Source organism: Thalassophryne amazonica, chromosome 1 (assembly GCF_902500255.1).
Source record: "Thalassophryne amazonica chromosome 1, fThaAma1.1, whole genome shotgun sequence".
NCBI classification, from domain to species: domain Eukaryota; kingdom Metazoa; phylum Chordata; class Actinopteri; order Batrachoidiformes; family Batrachoididae; genus Thalassophryne; species Thalassophryne amazonica.
This window is the reverse complement of record NC_047103.1, coordinates 111,303,119-111,319,673: the sequence shown is the minus strand read 5'-3', so window position 1 is coordinate 111,319,673 and position 16,555 is coordinate 111,303,119. Positions and strand designations below refer to the sequence as shown.

Below are 16,555 nucleotides of genomic sequence, written 5' to 3'. Positions count from 1 at the left end.
GTGTGTGTGTGTGTGTGTGTGTGTGTGTGTGTGTGTGTGTGTGTGTGTGTGTGTGTGTGTGTGTGTGTGTGTGTGTGTGTGTGTGTGTGTGTGTGTGTGTGTGTGTGTGTTAGAAGAAATCATTGTCCGTCAGGAACACAAACTCCACCATGCAGACGTAATAAAAACGCTTTATTCATGGCCAATCTGTACAGGTCCCACTGGCATTTAGGAAGATTTGCGTATGAATTTGCGCACAAAATTGGTTCATATTCGCTAAACATCCGCAATATCCCTGAAACATGTGTATGTGTCTGACGGCACCTGCACACGTCCGCAATTATCCGCAGAGGCACGTTCTTCCGTTGCCAGGATTTTTGAGCTGCACAAAATTTTAGCTGCGGATGACATCCACCTTAGGGCCCCGTCCCACTGGCGTTTAGGAGGATTTACGTATGGATTGCACACAAAATTGGCTCATATTCGCTTAACATCCGCAGTATGCGTGAAACATGCTTATATGAGTTGGCCGACACCCGCACACGTCTGCAGTTATCCGCAGAGGCACGTTTTTCCGTTACAAGGATTTTTGAGCTGCACAAAATTTTGGCTGCGGATGACATCCGCCTTACATACTCCATACATACCCAATACATACACAAACATACTCAATCTATGCGCTGTATATTCGCTGTCATCTACTGATATACGCAATGATTTGCGGCTTGGCAGCGGACTGGGACAGTGTGTAAAATGGATATTTTGCGTACCCATCATGTGCACATCACGAAGTAAAATAAGTTGTAGCGACTGCATACAGATTGGCCATGAATAAAGAGTTTTTATTACGTCTGCTTTGCATCTGATTTGCGGCGGATACAAATCAGATGTGCTGTGTTCACAGCTGGACGCCGTTTTTTGTTCTACCGGCTGCCACGCGCTCTGCGCTGGATGCTGCCTATATAAAATAATTATTTTGTGGCGGAGTAATCATTTTATTCTGCAACTTGCCTGTTGAAAATAGCTCTAATCACCTCCTGAATCACAGAGGAAGCTTGCAGCTGGGCCATTTGCACACATGCATGCAACAGCTCCAGCTGCAGAAAGCATTTTGAGCTGTCTAAAAAGGTAATTATTTGACTTGATCAGGGAGACAGACACCCTCTCTACTTTTAAGATTAGGCTTAAAACTTTCCTTTTTGCTAAAGCTTATAGTTAGGGCTGGATCAGGTGACCCTGAACCATCCCTTAGTTATGCTGCTATAGACTTAGACTACTGGGGGGTTCCCATGATGCACTGAGTGTTTCTTTCTCTTTTTGCTCTGTATGCACCACTCTGCATTTAATCATTAGTGATTGATCTCTGCTCCCCTCCACAGCATGTCTTTTTCCTGGTTCTCTCCCTCAGCCCCAACCAGTCCCAGCAGAAGACTGCCCCTCCCTGAGCCTGGTTCTGCTGGAGGTTTCTTCCTGTTAAAAGGGAGTTTTTCCTTCCCACTGTCGCCAAGTGCTTGCTCACAGGGGGTCGTTTTGACTGTTGGGGTTTTTACGTAATTATTGTATGGCCTTGCCTTACAATATAAAGCGCCTTGGGCCAACTGTTTGTTGTGATTTGGCGCTATATAAATAAAATTGATTGATTGATTGATTGACTTGTTTACATTGTCAAGGCTTGATAAAACAGTTGCATGTTTTTTCCTTCTTGTCTGCAGCTGTTACAGTATTTAGTCCTATGTTTATAACAGATTTAACTTCTTGTTATAATCGTTCAGACGAGCTGTGCTCTGATGCGATCTGCTGACATCACCACTCGCCCTGTTCACTGCTTCTTCACTCCACTCAACTTGTCTGAGTCCAGCAATTGCTCCAGAGGCTCTATTGTTGGTGTGAATAGTGATGCCGACAGCCCTATTGTGCTTCATTTATGACCACAATGCAGATGCCATGCACGCGCAACATGTACGTGATGCATCATAATACACCCGTAATGCCATTTTTGTTGTTGGCGACAACAAACGCCCATAATTTATATACTCAATTCATGCGCAATTAATCCTCTCCCCAGTGGGAGAGGGCCCTTACATACTCCATAGATCGGGGTGGGCATCGAGGGCCGAGACACTGCAGGTTTTCCGTGCAACCAATCACCTCAGCAGGTGGGTTGCTGATGAGCTTCTGCTCTGAACATAAACACCTGGTTGTCAATTAAATCACCTGGTGAGGTGATTGGTTGCACGGAAAACCTACAGTGTCTCGGCCCTTTATGGCACATGATTGCCCACCCCTGCCATAGATACTCAATACATTCACAATACATACTCAATCTATGCGCTGCTTAGCCGCTGATATCCACAACTGACGAGGATTTGCGGCTTGGCAGCGGACCGGGACAGTGTGTAAATCGGATATATTGCGTGCCTATCATGTCCACATCACAAACTAATATAAGTTGTAGCAAATGCATACAGATTGGCCACGGATAAAATGTTTGTATTACATCTTCTTTGCAGCTGATTTGTGGACAATCTGTGAATGCATAACAAACACGTCACATAAACCCAAAGTACTATATGAAGCAGAAAGCGACATACCTGCCAGTCAGTGCCGGTCCAACTGTGGAAATCCACAAAGACGTAATAGCTGCTGCAATCCAACAACATACTGTAAATCCCCAGTTGCAGAGAAGTCAGCTGTGGATCTTGGGTCTCCTTCAGGAGTTTTATTTAATGCCAACAAAAGGAAGAGTTGCTGCTTAGTCCACAACTCACACTGAAGTCTCTGTTTTCTCTGACACTCTCAAAAAAAAAAAGAAACAAAACAAAAAAACACAGTCTCACCACCCCGAGCAGCTCCCCCCACTCCCCAAACTCATGAACAGTTGACCCTTGCATGACAACATGAACATCAACTCTGTGATCAACTTGTCTGAGTCCAGCAATTGCTCCAGAGGCTGTGGTGTTGGTGTGAATAGTGATGTCGAAAGGCCCGAGTGTGCTTCTTATATGACCACAATGCAGATGCCTTGCATGTGCAACACGTGTGCGATGCATTCATAATACTCCTGTAATACTGCAGTGATAATCGCAATGTGTCAGATCCGTTTCCTCACGACATGCATTATATAACTGTGATTGTTCATCATATATTCGCTATACATTATTAATATAGTCATAATTCATACTGGGACATTTGTCATTTTTGGTCAGTTTTGTTGCAGACAACAACTAACACCCGTAATTTGTATACTCAATTCATGCACAATTAATCCTCTCCCCAGTGGGACCGGGCCCTTAGGGAAAATGTATTCATGCAATACAATACAGAGTTGCAGTCACAAATGCCACTTAAAATTTTACTGTGCAAAAAAGAAATCAGATGTTAACCTTGTTCTGAAGTGGCATTGACGTATCTGGGCTTGGTATCTGAATTGGACCGTCAAACAGTGGAAATGGGTATTGTCAGTATTCCAGATCTTTTTGGAAGAAATGGACGCTGTGTGCTTTGGACCACAGACAAAAAAGGACCATCTAGAACATTATCAGTCAGACAAATAAATAAATAAATGATTTTCTAACGCCCCGTACTGCATTGCAGCAGCAATCGGCGGTGTGTCTGCTTTAAAGACAGATCTGCTTTTTACCAGTTGCATTGCATTGAGATAGAGACTTTTTTTGACATTTGCACTCACACGCAAGGTTTGGGTACAGTGGAATTGCAGAACTGTTGAGTAAATAAAGGAATAAAAGGTATAAAAGTATGAGGTATAACAGAATAAAAACATATAACATATTTAAAAAACTGTATAAAAAGGATACCCGGTGCACATGAAAAAAAATTACAATGTGCCAGGTTAATGGGAATTGTGAACAGTAATTATTGCACACTTGTATTCCAAAACTGGATTTTGCACAGATAATAAAGTGTATATTAGACATGTGCATCAAACAGATATTGTACCAATGATTATTTCAAGGAATGAAATAAAAGGAATAGAAAAAATATTGCACATCAGGTTTTAGTTGTGTGATAAATATTGCCCAGTGGATTTTGGTTGTGAACAGTCCATTACTCTGAGTTCAGGGATGGCATCAGTCTGACTGTGGCTGGAAAGAAACTTTTGTGGAATCAAGTCCTGTGTGTAATGATGCTGTCAACTATACTTTGTCTCGGGCTGTAGCTGTGTGTTTGTGGGGAAAGTGGGCAGAGTGGTGAGGGTCCATGATAATGTGCAGTGCCCTCTTTTTGCATCGTTGTGTGTAAATTGAATCCATTGAGGGAAGTTCAGTCCTGATGATTTTTTCAGCTTTTTATGACTCTGGAGAGCCGTCCTCTCTGCCTGAGTGGTGTTGGCGTACCACACTGACATGCCAGTGGTGAGGTTACTCTCCACCAGGCTTGTGTGAGAGGGCGGCAGCTCATCACGGCCGCCCTGAGCAGTCTGATGAAGTGCACCTGCTTCTGAGCTTTTTGCAGACCAGCTCAGATCAGATGACACATGAAGGCCAAGGAGCTGATGCCCCTGATGGGAATGGGGTGCAGTTGAGGGTCTTTCTTACTGAAGTCAATGATGATTTCTGCTGTCTTTCCTACATTGAAGGCCCCGTCACACTTAGCATGAATGAGCAGGAATCAAGCTGAATCAGCCAGAATGGGAAAACAAGCCAAACTTCGAGGCACAGTCAAGAAGGACAGACATTCGGACAGCTGTGTTCGAATGCCATACGTGTGCGCGTTCTGATTGCCACCTGACATCTGAAGGTCTAGGAGGCAAACACAGGGAGAGGAGGGGAGAGCAGCACTGTCATCTGCCCTACCTCCAAGACCTGCCATGTCACTCTACTGGACCCAGAATGTCATCCAACGTTTGGACTGTAATCATGTAATGCGGGTTGCCCTGATGTCCACATCACTGTGGTGCATGAAAGATCAGTTTATAACAGTCACCAGATCACCTCCATGCGCAGCGATCATCACCAGTCCATGCACCTGTTATAACAAGCAGTCTGTGATGTGGTCTGACATGTAACGTGTCGACGCCCCGCATGTGTCCAATCACTGTTGTTCTGCAACCCTTAATATGTGTTGTGTGATATGTGATAAATCTGTCATTCACCTGCCCCTCTCCCTCACTCTCCCACTCACTGCCTGTCAGCATGACACGTCCCCTCCGGATGGACATTTCCTTCCCACATAAAAGGAACCCTCTCAACTGTGTGATCAGTTTAGGAGCTCCCCCAAAGGACAGTGCTGCGGTTGGGCCTCACAGCTCTATGGGGCTGTGCGTGATCTGACTGCACAGCTGCACAGGGCTGCACACGATCGAACTCCAAAGTCGCACAGGGCTTCGCTAAATTGGAATCCACAGCTGCACAAGACTGCTTGCAATCGAACTCCAAAGCTGCACACGGCTGCACACGGTCAAAGTCCACTGCTGCACAGAGCTGCATGTGATCGAACTCCACAGCTGCACATGCCTGTGCATGATCGAACCCCACAGCTGCACAGGTCTGTATGGAACTGGACTCCACAGCTGCACAGGGCTGCTGAGAACTGGACTCCACAGCTGCACAGGGCTGCTGGGAACTGGACTACACAGCTGCACAGGGTTGCATGGAACTGCACTCCACAGCTGCACAGGGCTGCGTGGAACTGGACTCCACAGCTGCACAGGGCTGCGTGGAACTGGACTACACAGCTGCACAGGGCTGTGTGGAACTGGACTACACAGCTGCACAGGGCTGCGTGGAACTGGACTACACAGCTGCACAGGGCTGCGTGGAACTGGACTCCACAGCTGCACAGGGCTGCTGGGAACTGGACTCCACAGCTGCACAGGGCTGCTGGGAACTGGACTACACAGCTGCACAAGGCTGCATGGAACTGGACTCCACAGCTGCACAGGGCTGCTGAGAACTGGACTCCACAGCTGCACAGGGCTGCTGGGAACTGGACTACACAGCTGCACAGGGCTGCATGGAACTGGACTCCACTGCTGCACAGGGCTGCATGGAACTGGACTCTGCTGCACAGGGCTGCTGGGAACTAGACTTCAATGCTGCACAGGGCTGCATGGAACTGGACTCCACTGCTGTACAGGGCTGCATGGAACTAGACTCCACAGCTGTACAGGGCTGCACATGGTCGAACTGCACTGCTGAGCAGGGCTGCGTGCGATCAAACTCCACAGCTGCAGAGGGTTGTGCATGATCGAACTCCACAGCTGCACAGGGTTGTGCACGATCGAATTCCACAGCTGCACTGGGCTGCACACAATCGAACTCCACAAGGCTGCATGTGATCAAACTCCACAGCTGCACAGGGCTGCGCACGATTGGACGTCACAACCCCACAGGGCTGCAGTGCGGTCCACTGTCTGGCTGGAGAGGTGGGCGTGATCTCCTTCTCGTGTGCTGTTCTGTGAGGGTGCGCATGTCCAGGATGCCACAAACACTACCATGAGATATGCACAGCACGTAGCATACAGAACACATTACCAGAGGCAGGGTGGGTCAGCCTGACTCAGTCTGGGCAAGTCCTTGCTGGTGCTGTCCGGCAGCTCCGTGCCACATTTGGCACATGCCGGCAGGATTCGATGTGCCTGACCATGGTGAATTTCTCTTGAACACGGTCACACTGTTTCAAATGCTGGATTGACGCTGTCAGAACATTTACAACTCAGTCAGATTGTGGTCAGACTGCACATTGACTGCCGATCAATAGTTTTAGAGTGCACCACGAATGTTTTGAACATGGGCAAAACAATCGGGTCGGTCGCACAACAGTGCCCGACTGTTTAGACTGCTCTGAGAATGCTGTCTGATGTTTCTGAATGCATCTCAACACTTCCAGAATGTTGGTTGAATTTTCATTCATTCGGGCTCATTCAGCCTCTAGTGTGACAGGGGTATGATGATGGGGTTGTTTTCTTCTCCATAGGCTAGTGTGCTGTCGACCACTGCCCTGTACCCAGTCTCGTCCCCACCCTTGATGAGGCCCAGCATATTTGATGATGACTGTGTTGTCCATGTTGGATACACAGTCGTGGGTGTACAGGGGAAGAGTTTGGGGCTGAGGCAGCAGTCCTGATGTGATCCAGTGCTGATTGTGAGCTCAGTGGAGACCGTTCCTCCCATCCGTACAACCTGTGGTCTGTCTGTAAGGAAATCAAGAACAGTTATCAGCAACAAGTCCAAAAGCCACAGTCTGTCAGGGTATGGGGTTGTATCACTTCCCTCTGCAAAAGTAATTTACATTTCTGTTATGAAGTATTAACGCAGATAAATGTTGTGTATGTATGTTTGTGTATGTATTGAGTATGTATGGAGTATGTAAGGCGGATGTCATCCACAGCCAAAATTTTGTGCAGCTCAAAAATCCTGGAAACGGAAAACCATGCCTCTGCGGATAATTACGGACGTGTGTAGATGCCGGCCGACTCATACAAGCATGTTTCACGCATATTGCGGATGTTAAGCGAATATGAGCCAATTTTGTGCGCAATCCATACGCAAATCCTCCTAAACACCACTGGGACCGGGCCCGTCGCAGCGAATTAATCATTTTATGCTGCAAATTGGCTCTCATCACCTCCTGAATCACAAAGGGAGCCGCAGCTGGAGCTGTTCGAGCATGCGCCCAACAAGCTGCAGAAAGCATTCTGAGCAGCCTAAAAAGATAATCATTTGACTTGGGGACATTGTCAAGGCGTGATAATACAGTCGTGTGATTTTCACTCTCTTGTGTGCAGCTGTCACAGTAGTGTGTTTTATGTTATAACAGATTTAACCTCTTGTTATAATCGTTCAGACGAGCTGCGCTCTGATGCGATCCGCTGATGTCACCACTCTCTCTGTTCACTGTTTGTTTACTCCACCTGACGAGCTGCACGTCGTGTTGGAGATCAGATCGTGCCACACAGCACGACATTTGTGCGTGAAAGATCCTTTGAACATGTCTATATTCTCTGTGCTCAATAACATGAGTATGATATGGAACGACCAAGCATGGATGTATACTGCAGTCATTGAGGGAACGGATCGGACACAGAAGTATAATGACCGTATTGGGAATGCAATGTGCACATGATGTGGGCACAGCGGTTGGAATGCGCATGCGCGGCATCTGCATCGCGGCCATAAAGGAAGTGCAGCGAGCCGTCTGGGATCCGTATTCACAGGTACACACCACAGAGTGAAGATGTCGACCCAAATGAAGCGCGGAAGGAGGAAGCAGAAGGCCGCAACAGCTGCGGAGGAGCGCACCCCATCTCCCACTCCACCACCTCCAGCAGCAGCCATGCCCGGGCCCCCACCCCGCCACCTGACACCATCGAAGAGGTCCTGGCAGATGTTCCTGGTTGATCAGACACACACAGAGAGAGAGAGAGAGAGAGCATGCGCACGAGAGAGAGTGAGCGAGCGAGCGACCGACTTGCTGTTTCTGTTGTGTTTCTGGATTTCTGAGTTGAGGTTCCCTGTTCTGAGCACACAGGCACTGTGGGCTGTGTGATCATGTTTCAGCTGATTCCTCTGGATGCAGCACTCAGTTTTTGTTTGTGTACAGAAGCAGTGTTGCACAGACTTGCATGCAGTAACGCTGTGCTGCGCAGACCTGCTTACAACTGTGTCCAGCGTGCTACGCCGAATAATATTAAACATGTTTAATTTAGTCCGTTCTACGTGTGTAGCCCTCAACATACTGCTGCATAGGGAGAAATAAACTTGACGTAGAGCTGCTCAACTCAGCGTAGACAATACGGCACAATGAGCACAATAGGCCAATGTGAAAGGCGCTTAATCCAGTTTCACATGCTATTCATATTAATGTGTCGTCACTCACAGTACATTGTGTGTATAATGCAGCACCATTGACCTGTAATTACTCTGTGCATACCTACAGCTGCCACATGACGCGGAACCTCATGCTGCTGCATCTACATCTACATCTGAGGCTGGGTCAGAGACTGAGAATCCCCTGACTGACGCAGCCGACCAGGACGAGGAGGTGGACATTGAAGGCCTGCTCTCCAATATCGAGAGGACAGCTGCACAGGCTTCAAAGGGTACATGCCACAGCAGAGATGGCAGCAGGTGGTCGACAAAAAGGAGGTGGCAGGATGCTGAGGAGGAGGACTGCCTGAGGGAGATCCGGGACAGCATGAAGGCCAACACCCAGCTGCTGTCCCAGCTTCTTGGCGGGAAGTCCTCCTCACCCATGGATCATTTCATCAGCTATGTGTTGGACACGCTAAGAGGACTCCCTGAGCTGCAGTATGACGCCATGGTACGTAAGATCACCACCCTGCCACTAGATCCCAACACCACTGTCACCTCTTCAATCACCGAGCTGCCCTCCATTCACTTTGCAACACCCAGGCCGGGGTAGTCCCTGTGTGCACCACCTGAGGGCCTGTACAAGCCATACCAGCGGCCACAGCCACCTGCCTTTCCCCCGTATCAGCCGTCACAGCAGTTCCAGCAGCCACAGCCACCTGCCTTCCCCCAATACCTGCCACCACAGCGTCTCTAGCAGCCACAGCCACCTGCCTTCCCCCAGTACCTGCCAGGTACCAGCGGTGTCACTGACCGGCCAAGACCCCCAGCAGACACTGTGCCACATGTGCTGGGGTCCACACATGACATCCTGGCTAGCTCCCTCAACCTGTCACTCAGTGGGTGGGGGGATGTCAGTCCGGCGGGCATGAGGGCCTTCCACACACTACCTGCTCCACTGCCGTCCACACCTGCAACTCCACTGCCACAGGGTGACACCACTCCGTGAATGTGTGAATGAGATTGTGCTATGAACAGGTCCCGTGTGTATGTGATGCTTGTGGTAATGCCTGTACCATAACCCCAATGCATACAATAAAAGATGGAGCTTGTGTAACCCTGATGTCAGTGTCCCTTCCTTGTGACCACCTAAGTAGACATATGTTGATGCAGGCCCCTGAAATGTGTCTATGGTGTAACAGTGATGCACACCTCACATGCTAATGTCACATGGTCCATAAGCACATATATATTACAAAGGACGGATTGTGAGTGATAATATACTTTTATGTGATGTGGTGATCAATAATGGAGATGACATCCAACATAACAACATGCCAATGAATACATGAGGGCAGTGGTGCACTGTACTGGTGTGTCTTCACGGTGTGGGGGTCTGTCCTCACACCAGGTCCGCCATCCTATCTTGCCAGGCTACGGCACCAGCAAGTGAATTGCACCATTGATCAGGTTGCGCTCCATCTTGCCTGCTTTGGAGGCCCTGTTGGGTGCCTGGACATCCACAGTGTCAGCAAGGTTCTGGCCCCTCCTCCACTCCCCTGGCTCCATCTGCCCATCTTGCAGCTGATGATCCAACAGCCTATTCTGCAGGACTGGGTAGCGGGTGCGCATGAGGTTGTGGAGCAGGATACATGCCCTCACAATGAGCCTGACTGTGTCCACATGGTGCTGCATGGTGGTGAGCAGTACCTGAAATCTATTGGCCATGATCCCAAATGGATTCTCCACCATCCTTTGTGCCCTTGACAACCTGTAGTTGAAGATGCGCTCCTCCCTACTCAGGTTCCTGGCGCTGTATGGCTTCATCAGGCATGTCCTCAGGGAGAAGGCATCATCACCCACAATGAAGTAGGGCACGTCCTGTGTGTCATTGGGCAGGGGGTCTGGACATGGCCAATCACTGATGTTGCCGTCCTCTAAACCTTGTCTCAGCTCACTGTGGTTGTATATCTGGACATCCGATGCAGCGCCATTACCTGTCGCATCCGCCCAGAGGAACCTGTAGTCTGAGCTGACCAGGCCAAGCAGTATGATGCTGAAGTAGCCCTTGTAGTACTTGGAGCCTGTGTTGGGGGGTGCTTTGCATGCCACATGTTTTCCATCAATGGCACCGATGATGTGTGGGAAATTCCACCACTGCAGCCACTCATCAGCAATGTGCCACCATCCTGCTTCCGTGGTGGGGCAGGTCATCAGCTTGTCCAGGTACTCCTCCACTTTGGCCTCACATACCTCCCTGACCACCTTGCTGAGTGTGTTGTGCAGCACCCTCCAGGCATACTGCATGTACCTGTACCTTGTACCTGAGGCCAGGTGGCTCATGGTTGCTGCCACCTTGAGAACTGGCTCCAGGTTGGGTCTGACGTTGGTCCTCTGTCTGGTCAGTCTGGGGGTGAGCCAGTTCACCACTTCATCATACATGTCTGGGGCATCCTCATGAAACTGTGGAAGGCACGTGCATCCTCGTTGTGCAGCTCCACCATCAGCCTTTTATACATGTCCAGGTCCGGTCTCCTAACGATCCATGGCCTCACCCACAGACCTCTTTGTGTTGTTCTGCGCCTTCTCCTCCGCCTCTGGAGCACATGCATGACCTGGGCAAGTTGGAGTGTATGCTGTTGGATGACAGCGCCTATCACTCCACGTCTTCAGGTATCCATAGCTAGGTATCCACAGCTGGACTGGTGATGACCGGCATTTATGTGTTTGTAATGCATCCACGTATGGTCGCTTGTCAGATGCAAAGCAGATGTGATGCACACGCTTTATGCGTGGCCACTCTGTCTGCATGCGCGACGCCCCATTTGCGACCGTGATGTGTCCGTGATAGGCACGCTTTATATCCATTTACCACACTGTCCCGGTCCGCCGCCGAACCGCACCACCCCATCAGTTGCGGAGATCAGCGGATGATAGCGGATATGTGGAGCGTAGATTGAGTGTGTGTTGTGTATGTATTGCGGGTGTAATGCGGATGTCAGCCACATCCACATGTTTGAGCAGCTCAAAAATCCTGGCTGCGGACATACGTGCCTCTGTGGATGCTCGCGGACATGTGCGGATGTCGCCCAACTCATATATGCATGTTTCACGGATGTTTCACGGATGTTGCGCATTTCATGCGCACATCTTCATTGCCGCCAGTGGGACCAGGCCTTTCACAATCAACTTGTCCAGGTCCAGCAATTACTCCAGAGGCTGTGGTGTTGGTGTGAATAGTGATGCCGAAAGGTGTGAGTGCGCTTCTTTTATGGCCGCAACGCAGATGCCGTGCATGCGCAACGCGTCTGTGACACGTCTGTAATACCTCCATGATAATCGCAATGCATCCGATCCGTTTCCTCAATACATGCGTTTTACATCCGTGATTGTTCGTCTTATATTCGCTGTACATTATTACAGTATCATCTGTCATTTTTGGCCACTTTTGTTGCGGATGACAATGAATGCCCAACATTTGTATACTCAATTCATGTGCAATTAATCCTCTCCCCAGTGGGACCGAGCCTTTACATTCAGCTCGTCTGAGCTTTGGTTATTGATCCCTTCAGATATCATCAACGTTTGTGCAAGACATCAGACTTCGGGAGTTGGTCAAATGGAACACTGACATTCCAGAAACTACGCAAATGATAAAGAACCATCAAAGACAGACAGCAAAACAGAATATGGACAAATTGAGGTTGTTGTCAGGATTCATTCACATTTTTCAACAATTTAAAAATTTTGAAGAAGTGCCAGCTGCAGGAACGAAAATGGATGATGGTTAAATGTTGCCTCCAAAAGTCAATGTCCAGATTTCTTGTTTCATTTGGTCTTCGGTGTCCTTTGTTAGTGCCTTGTGACTGGGGCTTTAGCTGGGCTAGGTAGGGTGACTGTGCCATGCAAATTCAAAGCACCATGCACTTCAGTTTTCTTGGAACCCTTTGCTGAATAGACACTGCCATCTAGTAGGCTCAGAAAAAAACACCAAATGCTCCATGCTGACTTGTTTTGGCATCAATAACTCCATCACTATGCAAGTGATACTCCTCATTGGAGTCTTCTGAAAACACCATTCATGTTCTTGTTAGGAGGCAAGCGTGTATACGTTTTTCTGTGTATGGCACATAATTCAGTAATAATAACAAATATTACTTATTTTGTTATCTACTCATTTTATCTTTTCTTGTGAAAGAGAACACACCAGAGTTTACATTATATAATTTCCAGAGAGTAATGCCTGATTTGTATTTCTGTAAGACGTGTCCTCCATTTAAACATGTTCTGTGTTTTCCTAGGGGTCTACACCTTCGGCCTCTTCACTGTTGACATCTTTGTCAATGCAGGTCAGGTAGTGACAGGAAACTTGGCGCCATACTTCCTCACAGTCTGTAAGCCAAATTACACAGCGCTAGGTTGCCAGCAGGCGCTGCGCTACATCAGCCACCAGGAGGCCTGCACAGGGAACCAAGACGATGTCCTGCGTGCACGCAAAACCTTCCCATCCAAGGAGGCTGCACTCAGTGTCTACGCTGCACTCTATCTAGCAGTGAGTCATTTTGCTCTCTTCTTTCAGATGTTAATGCTTTGTGTGAGAATAATGTTCTTAATCAGGATGTCTCTCACTGAGATTTAGTAGACACAGAACAGAAACCATCCTTATTTTTTGTTTCATGTATATGTGATTTAATAATTTTAAAACCTGATGACTTATTTAAATAATAAACATAAATAAGTCAAATACAAATCACCAACACACCAATGCCCATTCTACATATAAAGTGGAACTGCTTCATGAAGGCCATCCAGTGTGAAATGTGTGCCAAATCAAAATGGAGATCTGTATGGGATCTGCTGTGGCAATCCCAAGCAAAAAAGGTGAGGCAAAGAAATTAATTTTATGTAAAGATACTAAAATATATAAAAGATCGAGTGTGTGGATTTTCTATATCATTGTACATAAAATTTCATTCGGCCTCCATCAGTCAGTAATGAATATGAATGATGTACCCTCATGTTGTGACCCTTTAATACCTTTGGGACAGTGTTGGCTGTGGCTGCAATCTCTGCCACAGCTGTTTCAGGTATGGCTGGGCTGTCTCCATGGGGTTTGGCCAAAGAGGTCCGTGAAATGCACGTTTAATTTTTTTCACAAACTGTTAGTGTAGAGCACGGATGCAGTGCTCCACACGTCTACACAACACTTCGCTACTGTATGTAAATCTACACAACACTGCGGTACTGTACACCAAGCCTACACAACCATATACCAGGCTGAAAAATCCTTTTAGGTTTTTTATCAGTACATACCTGCATTGATAGATTTTCTTCATTGCCAGCAAGGGGACATATCCACGTCTACTCCTATGGACAGATTGTGCGCGCCATCGCAGCTGCAGCTCTGCAGCTTTCTTTCACCTCTAATTTCTCTCAAGATTGTGGCACACTAAATATAGTCCATTAACTGCTGCTCATGGACCGATCCAGTGAGAGAACATGTCTAAGTCTGCTTAATTCTCATGGACGGATCATGCGCACAACAGCTGGCTGCAGCTCCATGGTGCTTTCACTTTCTTCTCTCACTATTGTGGCACATTAAATAAAGTCCATTAAGTCCTGGATATCGTGTATTCTGACTTTTTCCAGTGTATCAAATCCATCTGCATGTCCAGGCAGATGGATTTGATACATTTGATATATCATGGAGCCAAGCTTCTCCCTCCTGCGGGCAAGGGTTTTTTTTCCTCTCTCGCTGTGCCAACTTAAGCAGCCATGCCTGCATACTAGAAATGCAGCACAATGCAACTCTATGCAAGCCCGTGTGAAAGGAGCTTAAAGCCCGGAGCTTCTCTTCTCCTGCCCTAAGATGTCTTTGGAGCATATTGCGCCATCTGTTGCAATGAGTTTCTGCATCCTCACCAGCTCTCTGCATTGATGCTCAGAACTGTCATGTTGCACTTGCACACATCTTTGTAGTGCAGTTGCAGGTCACTGATGGATCTCTTGCCAGAGGCTAGTGCACTGTTCAAGATGTCCTTTGGAATACAGCCGTCTTCCATCAGATGCACATGGCCAAGCCAGCGTAGCCTATGCTGTGTGAGCAGTGTGTGCTAAGACCTGGGCAGTGGGCACTTTGTTGCTCCACTTCATGACAAGAATGCGGCGTAGGCAGCAGGTGCGATGCAAGTCGTAAGTCAGCCCAGGATTGTTGTGGCCTTGTCAATGTGCATGTTGATCTAAACATTGAGGGACAGATTGTCACTAATGGTGGATCTAAGCTAAGTGAGCTGATGGGCTACATCAAGTATGTAGTTGTTGATCGAGATGATAGGTGGAGTGTCAACATCTTGACTTAGCATGTTTGATTTTGGGGCTCCAGGAGGGTATTTTTGCTGTTCTTGATGAGATCTTGGGGAGGTCATGCCTACCAGGGGCTTTGACGCAGGCCAAGCTGTCAATAGCCTTGTCTAGTTCTTCTAATGTTGGTTCAGCATCTAACTCCTCCATGACAGATATCAAGGGCTAATGGAACACTAATGTTCTCTCTGGATTATAGCTCTGAGTAGTGTTCAGCAAGGGTGGCATGCTTTGCTTCAATGACGGGAGTCATCACGCTAGATTTTGCTTCAAACCTGTTGTTGTTCTTGGTCGTCTTCCTCTTAAAGGTAGCAAAGGCAGTTTTTTTAATGATCCCCTGGAGGAGGTCCCATTTCTTAGTGGCAGAGTTGTACAATTGGTCAGCAGGCAGGGCATCTTCGAGGACCTTGGCAAATTCTGCATCTTGTTTGTGTCACTGGAGGGCTTCCCTTCTTGTTTGGAGTTTTTGGTTTGTAGGCTGATCTTGCAACACACTGCTGAGTCGTCATTGTTGCAATCCACACTGTGGTATGTGTGAGTGAGAAGCACAAACTTAAGACTCAGACTCACTTTTATTGTCACTCGACCCGTACAGGCAGAATGAAATGCAGTTTCTCCAGGTCTTGGTGTAGTTAACTGGGACAGTTTTTTTAACCTAACCTATTGTATAAACTTTTGCAATATAGACTTTTGCAATGTACAATATGCGCACCCCTGTGGCCACAGAATATATATACAAGGCACAGGGTCAGCAGCAGCAGCAGCATTAGAGTATTAAGAAGGTGACAGTGTGCATCTAGTGCAGTGTTCACATTGGTGGTGGATGTTGAACTGTTCAACAGTCTGATAGTATTCGGGTAGAAGCTGTTTTTCAGTTTGGATGTTTTTGCCCAGATGCTGTACAGCCTCCTTTCAGAGGGAAGGGGTGTGAACAGACTGTGCGCAGGGTGGGTGGAGTCTCGGAGGACGCAGGTGGCTTTGTCACTACATCTGGAGATGTAGATTTCCCCAATGGGTGGTAAGCTGCATCCGATGGTCCTCTTCTGCAGACTTCACCACCCGCTGCAACGCTTTTTCTCCACCACCGTGCAGCCACCATACCACACAGGGAGGCAGCAGGACAGGACACTCTCCACTACACAGCTGTAGAAGGCCCTGAAGATGTCTGTGTTCAGTCCTGCCCTTCCCAATTTCCTCAAAAAATAGAGACTTTGGTGGGCTTTCTTGACAGCCGTGGTGTTGGTGTGCCAGGTGAGAGTGTTGGAGAGGTGGACTCCAAGATACCTGATGGAGGAGACGATCTCCAACACAGGTCCGTTGATGTAGAGGGGGGAGGGGATGGTGGGAGCTGACCTGCGGAAGTCAACAACTATCTCCTTGGTCTTCTGGGTGTTGAGGATGAGGTTTTTGTCTCCGCACCACCGTGTCAGGTTCTCCACTTCTCG

The 16,555-nt window shown here is 48.0% G+C and overlaps 1 protein-coding gene across 3 annotated transcripts in view; it reads left to right on the top strand.

The window, feature by feature from the left end:
* LOC117513143 (phospholipid phosphatase-related protein type 5-like) overlaps positions 1 to 16,555 on the top strand; it is a 237,396-nt gene that overhangs the window by 139,854 nt on the left and 80,987 nt on the right. For all 3 annotated transcript variants that reach the window (XM_034173476.1, XM_034173474.1, XM_034173475.1), the window contains exon 3: positions 13,052 to 13,302. In XM_034173476.1, the coding sequence (XP_034029367.1) occupies positions 13,052 to 13,302 (251 nt within the window). The remainder of the gene's footprint in view (positions 1 to 13,051; positions 13,303 to 16,555) is intronic.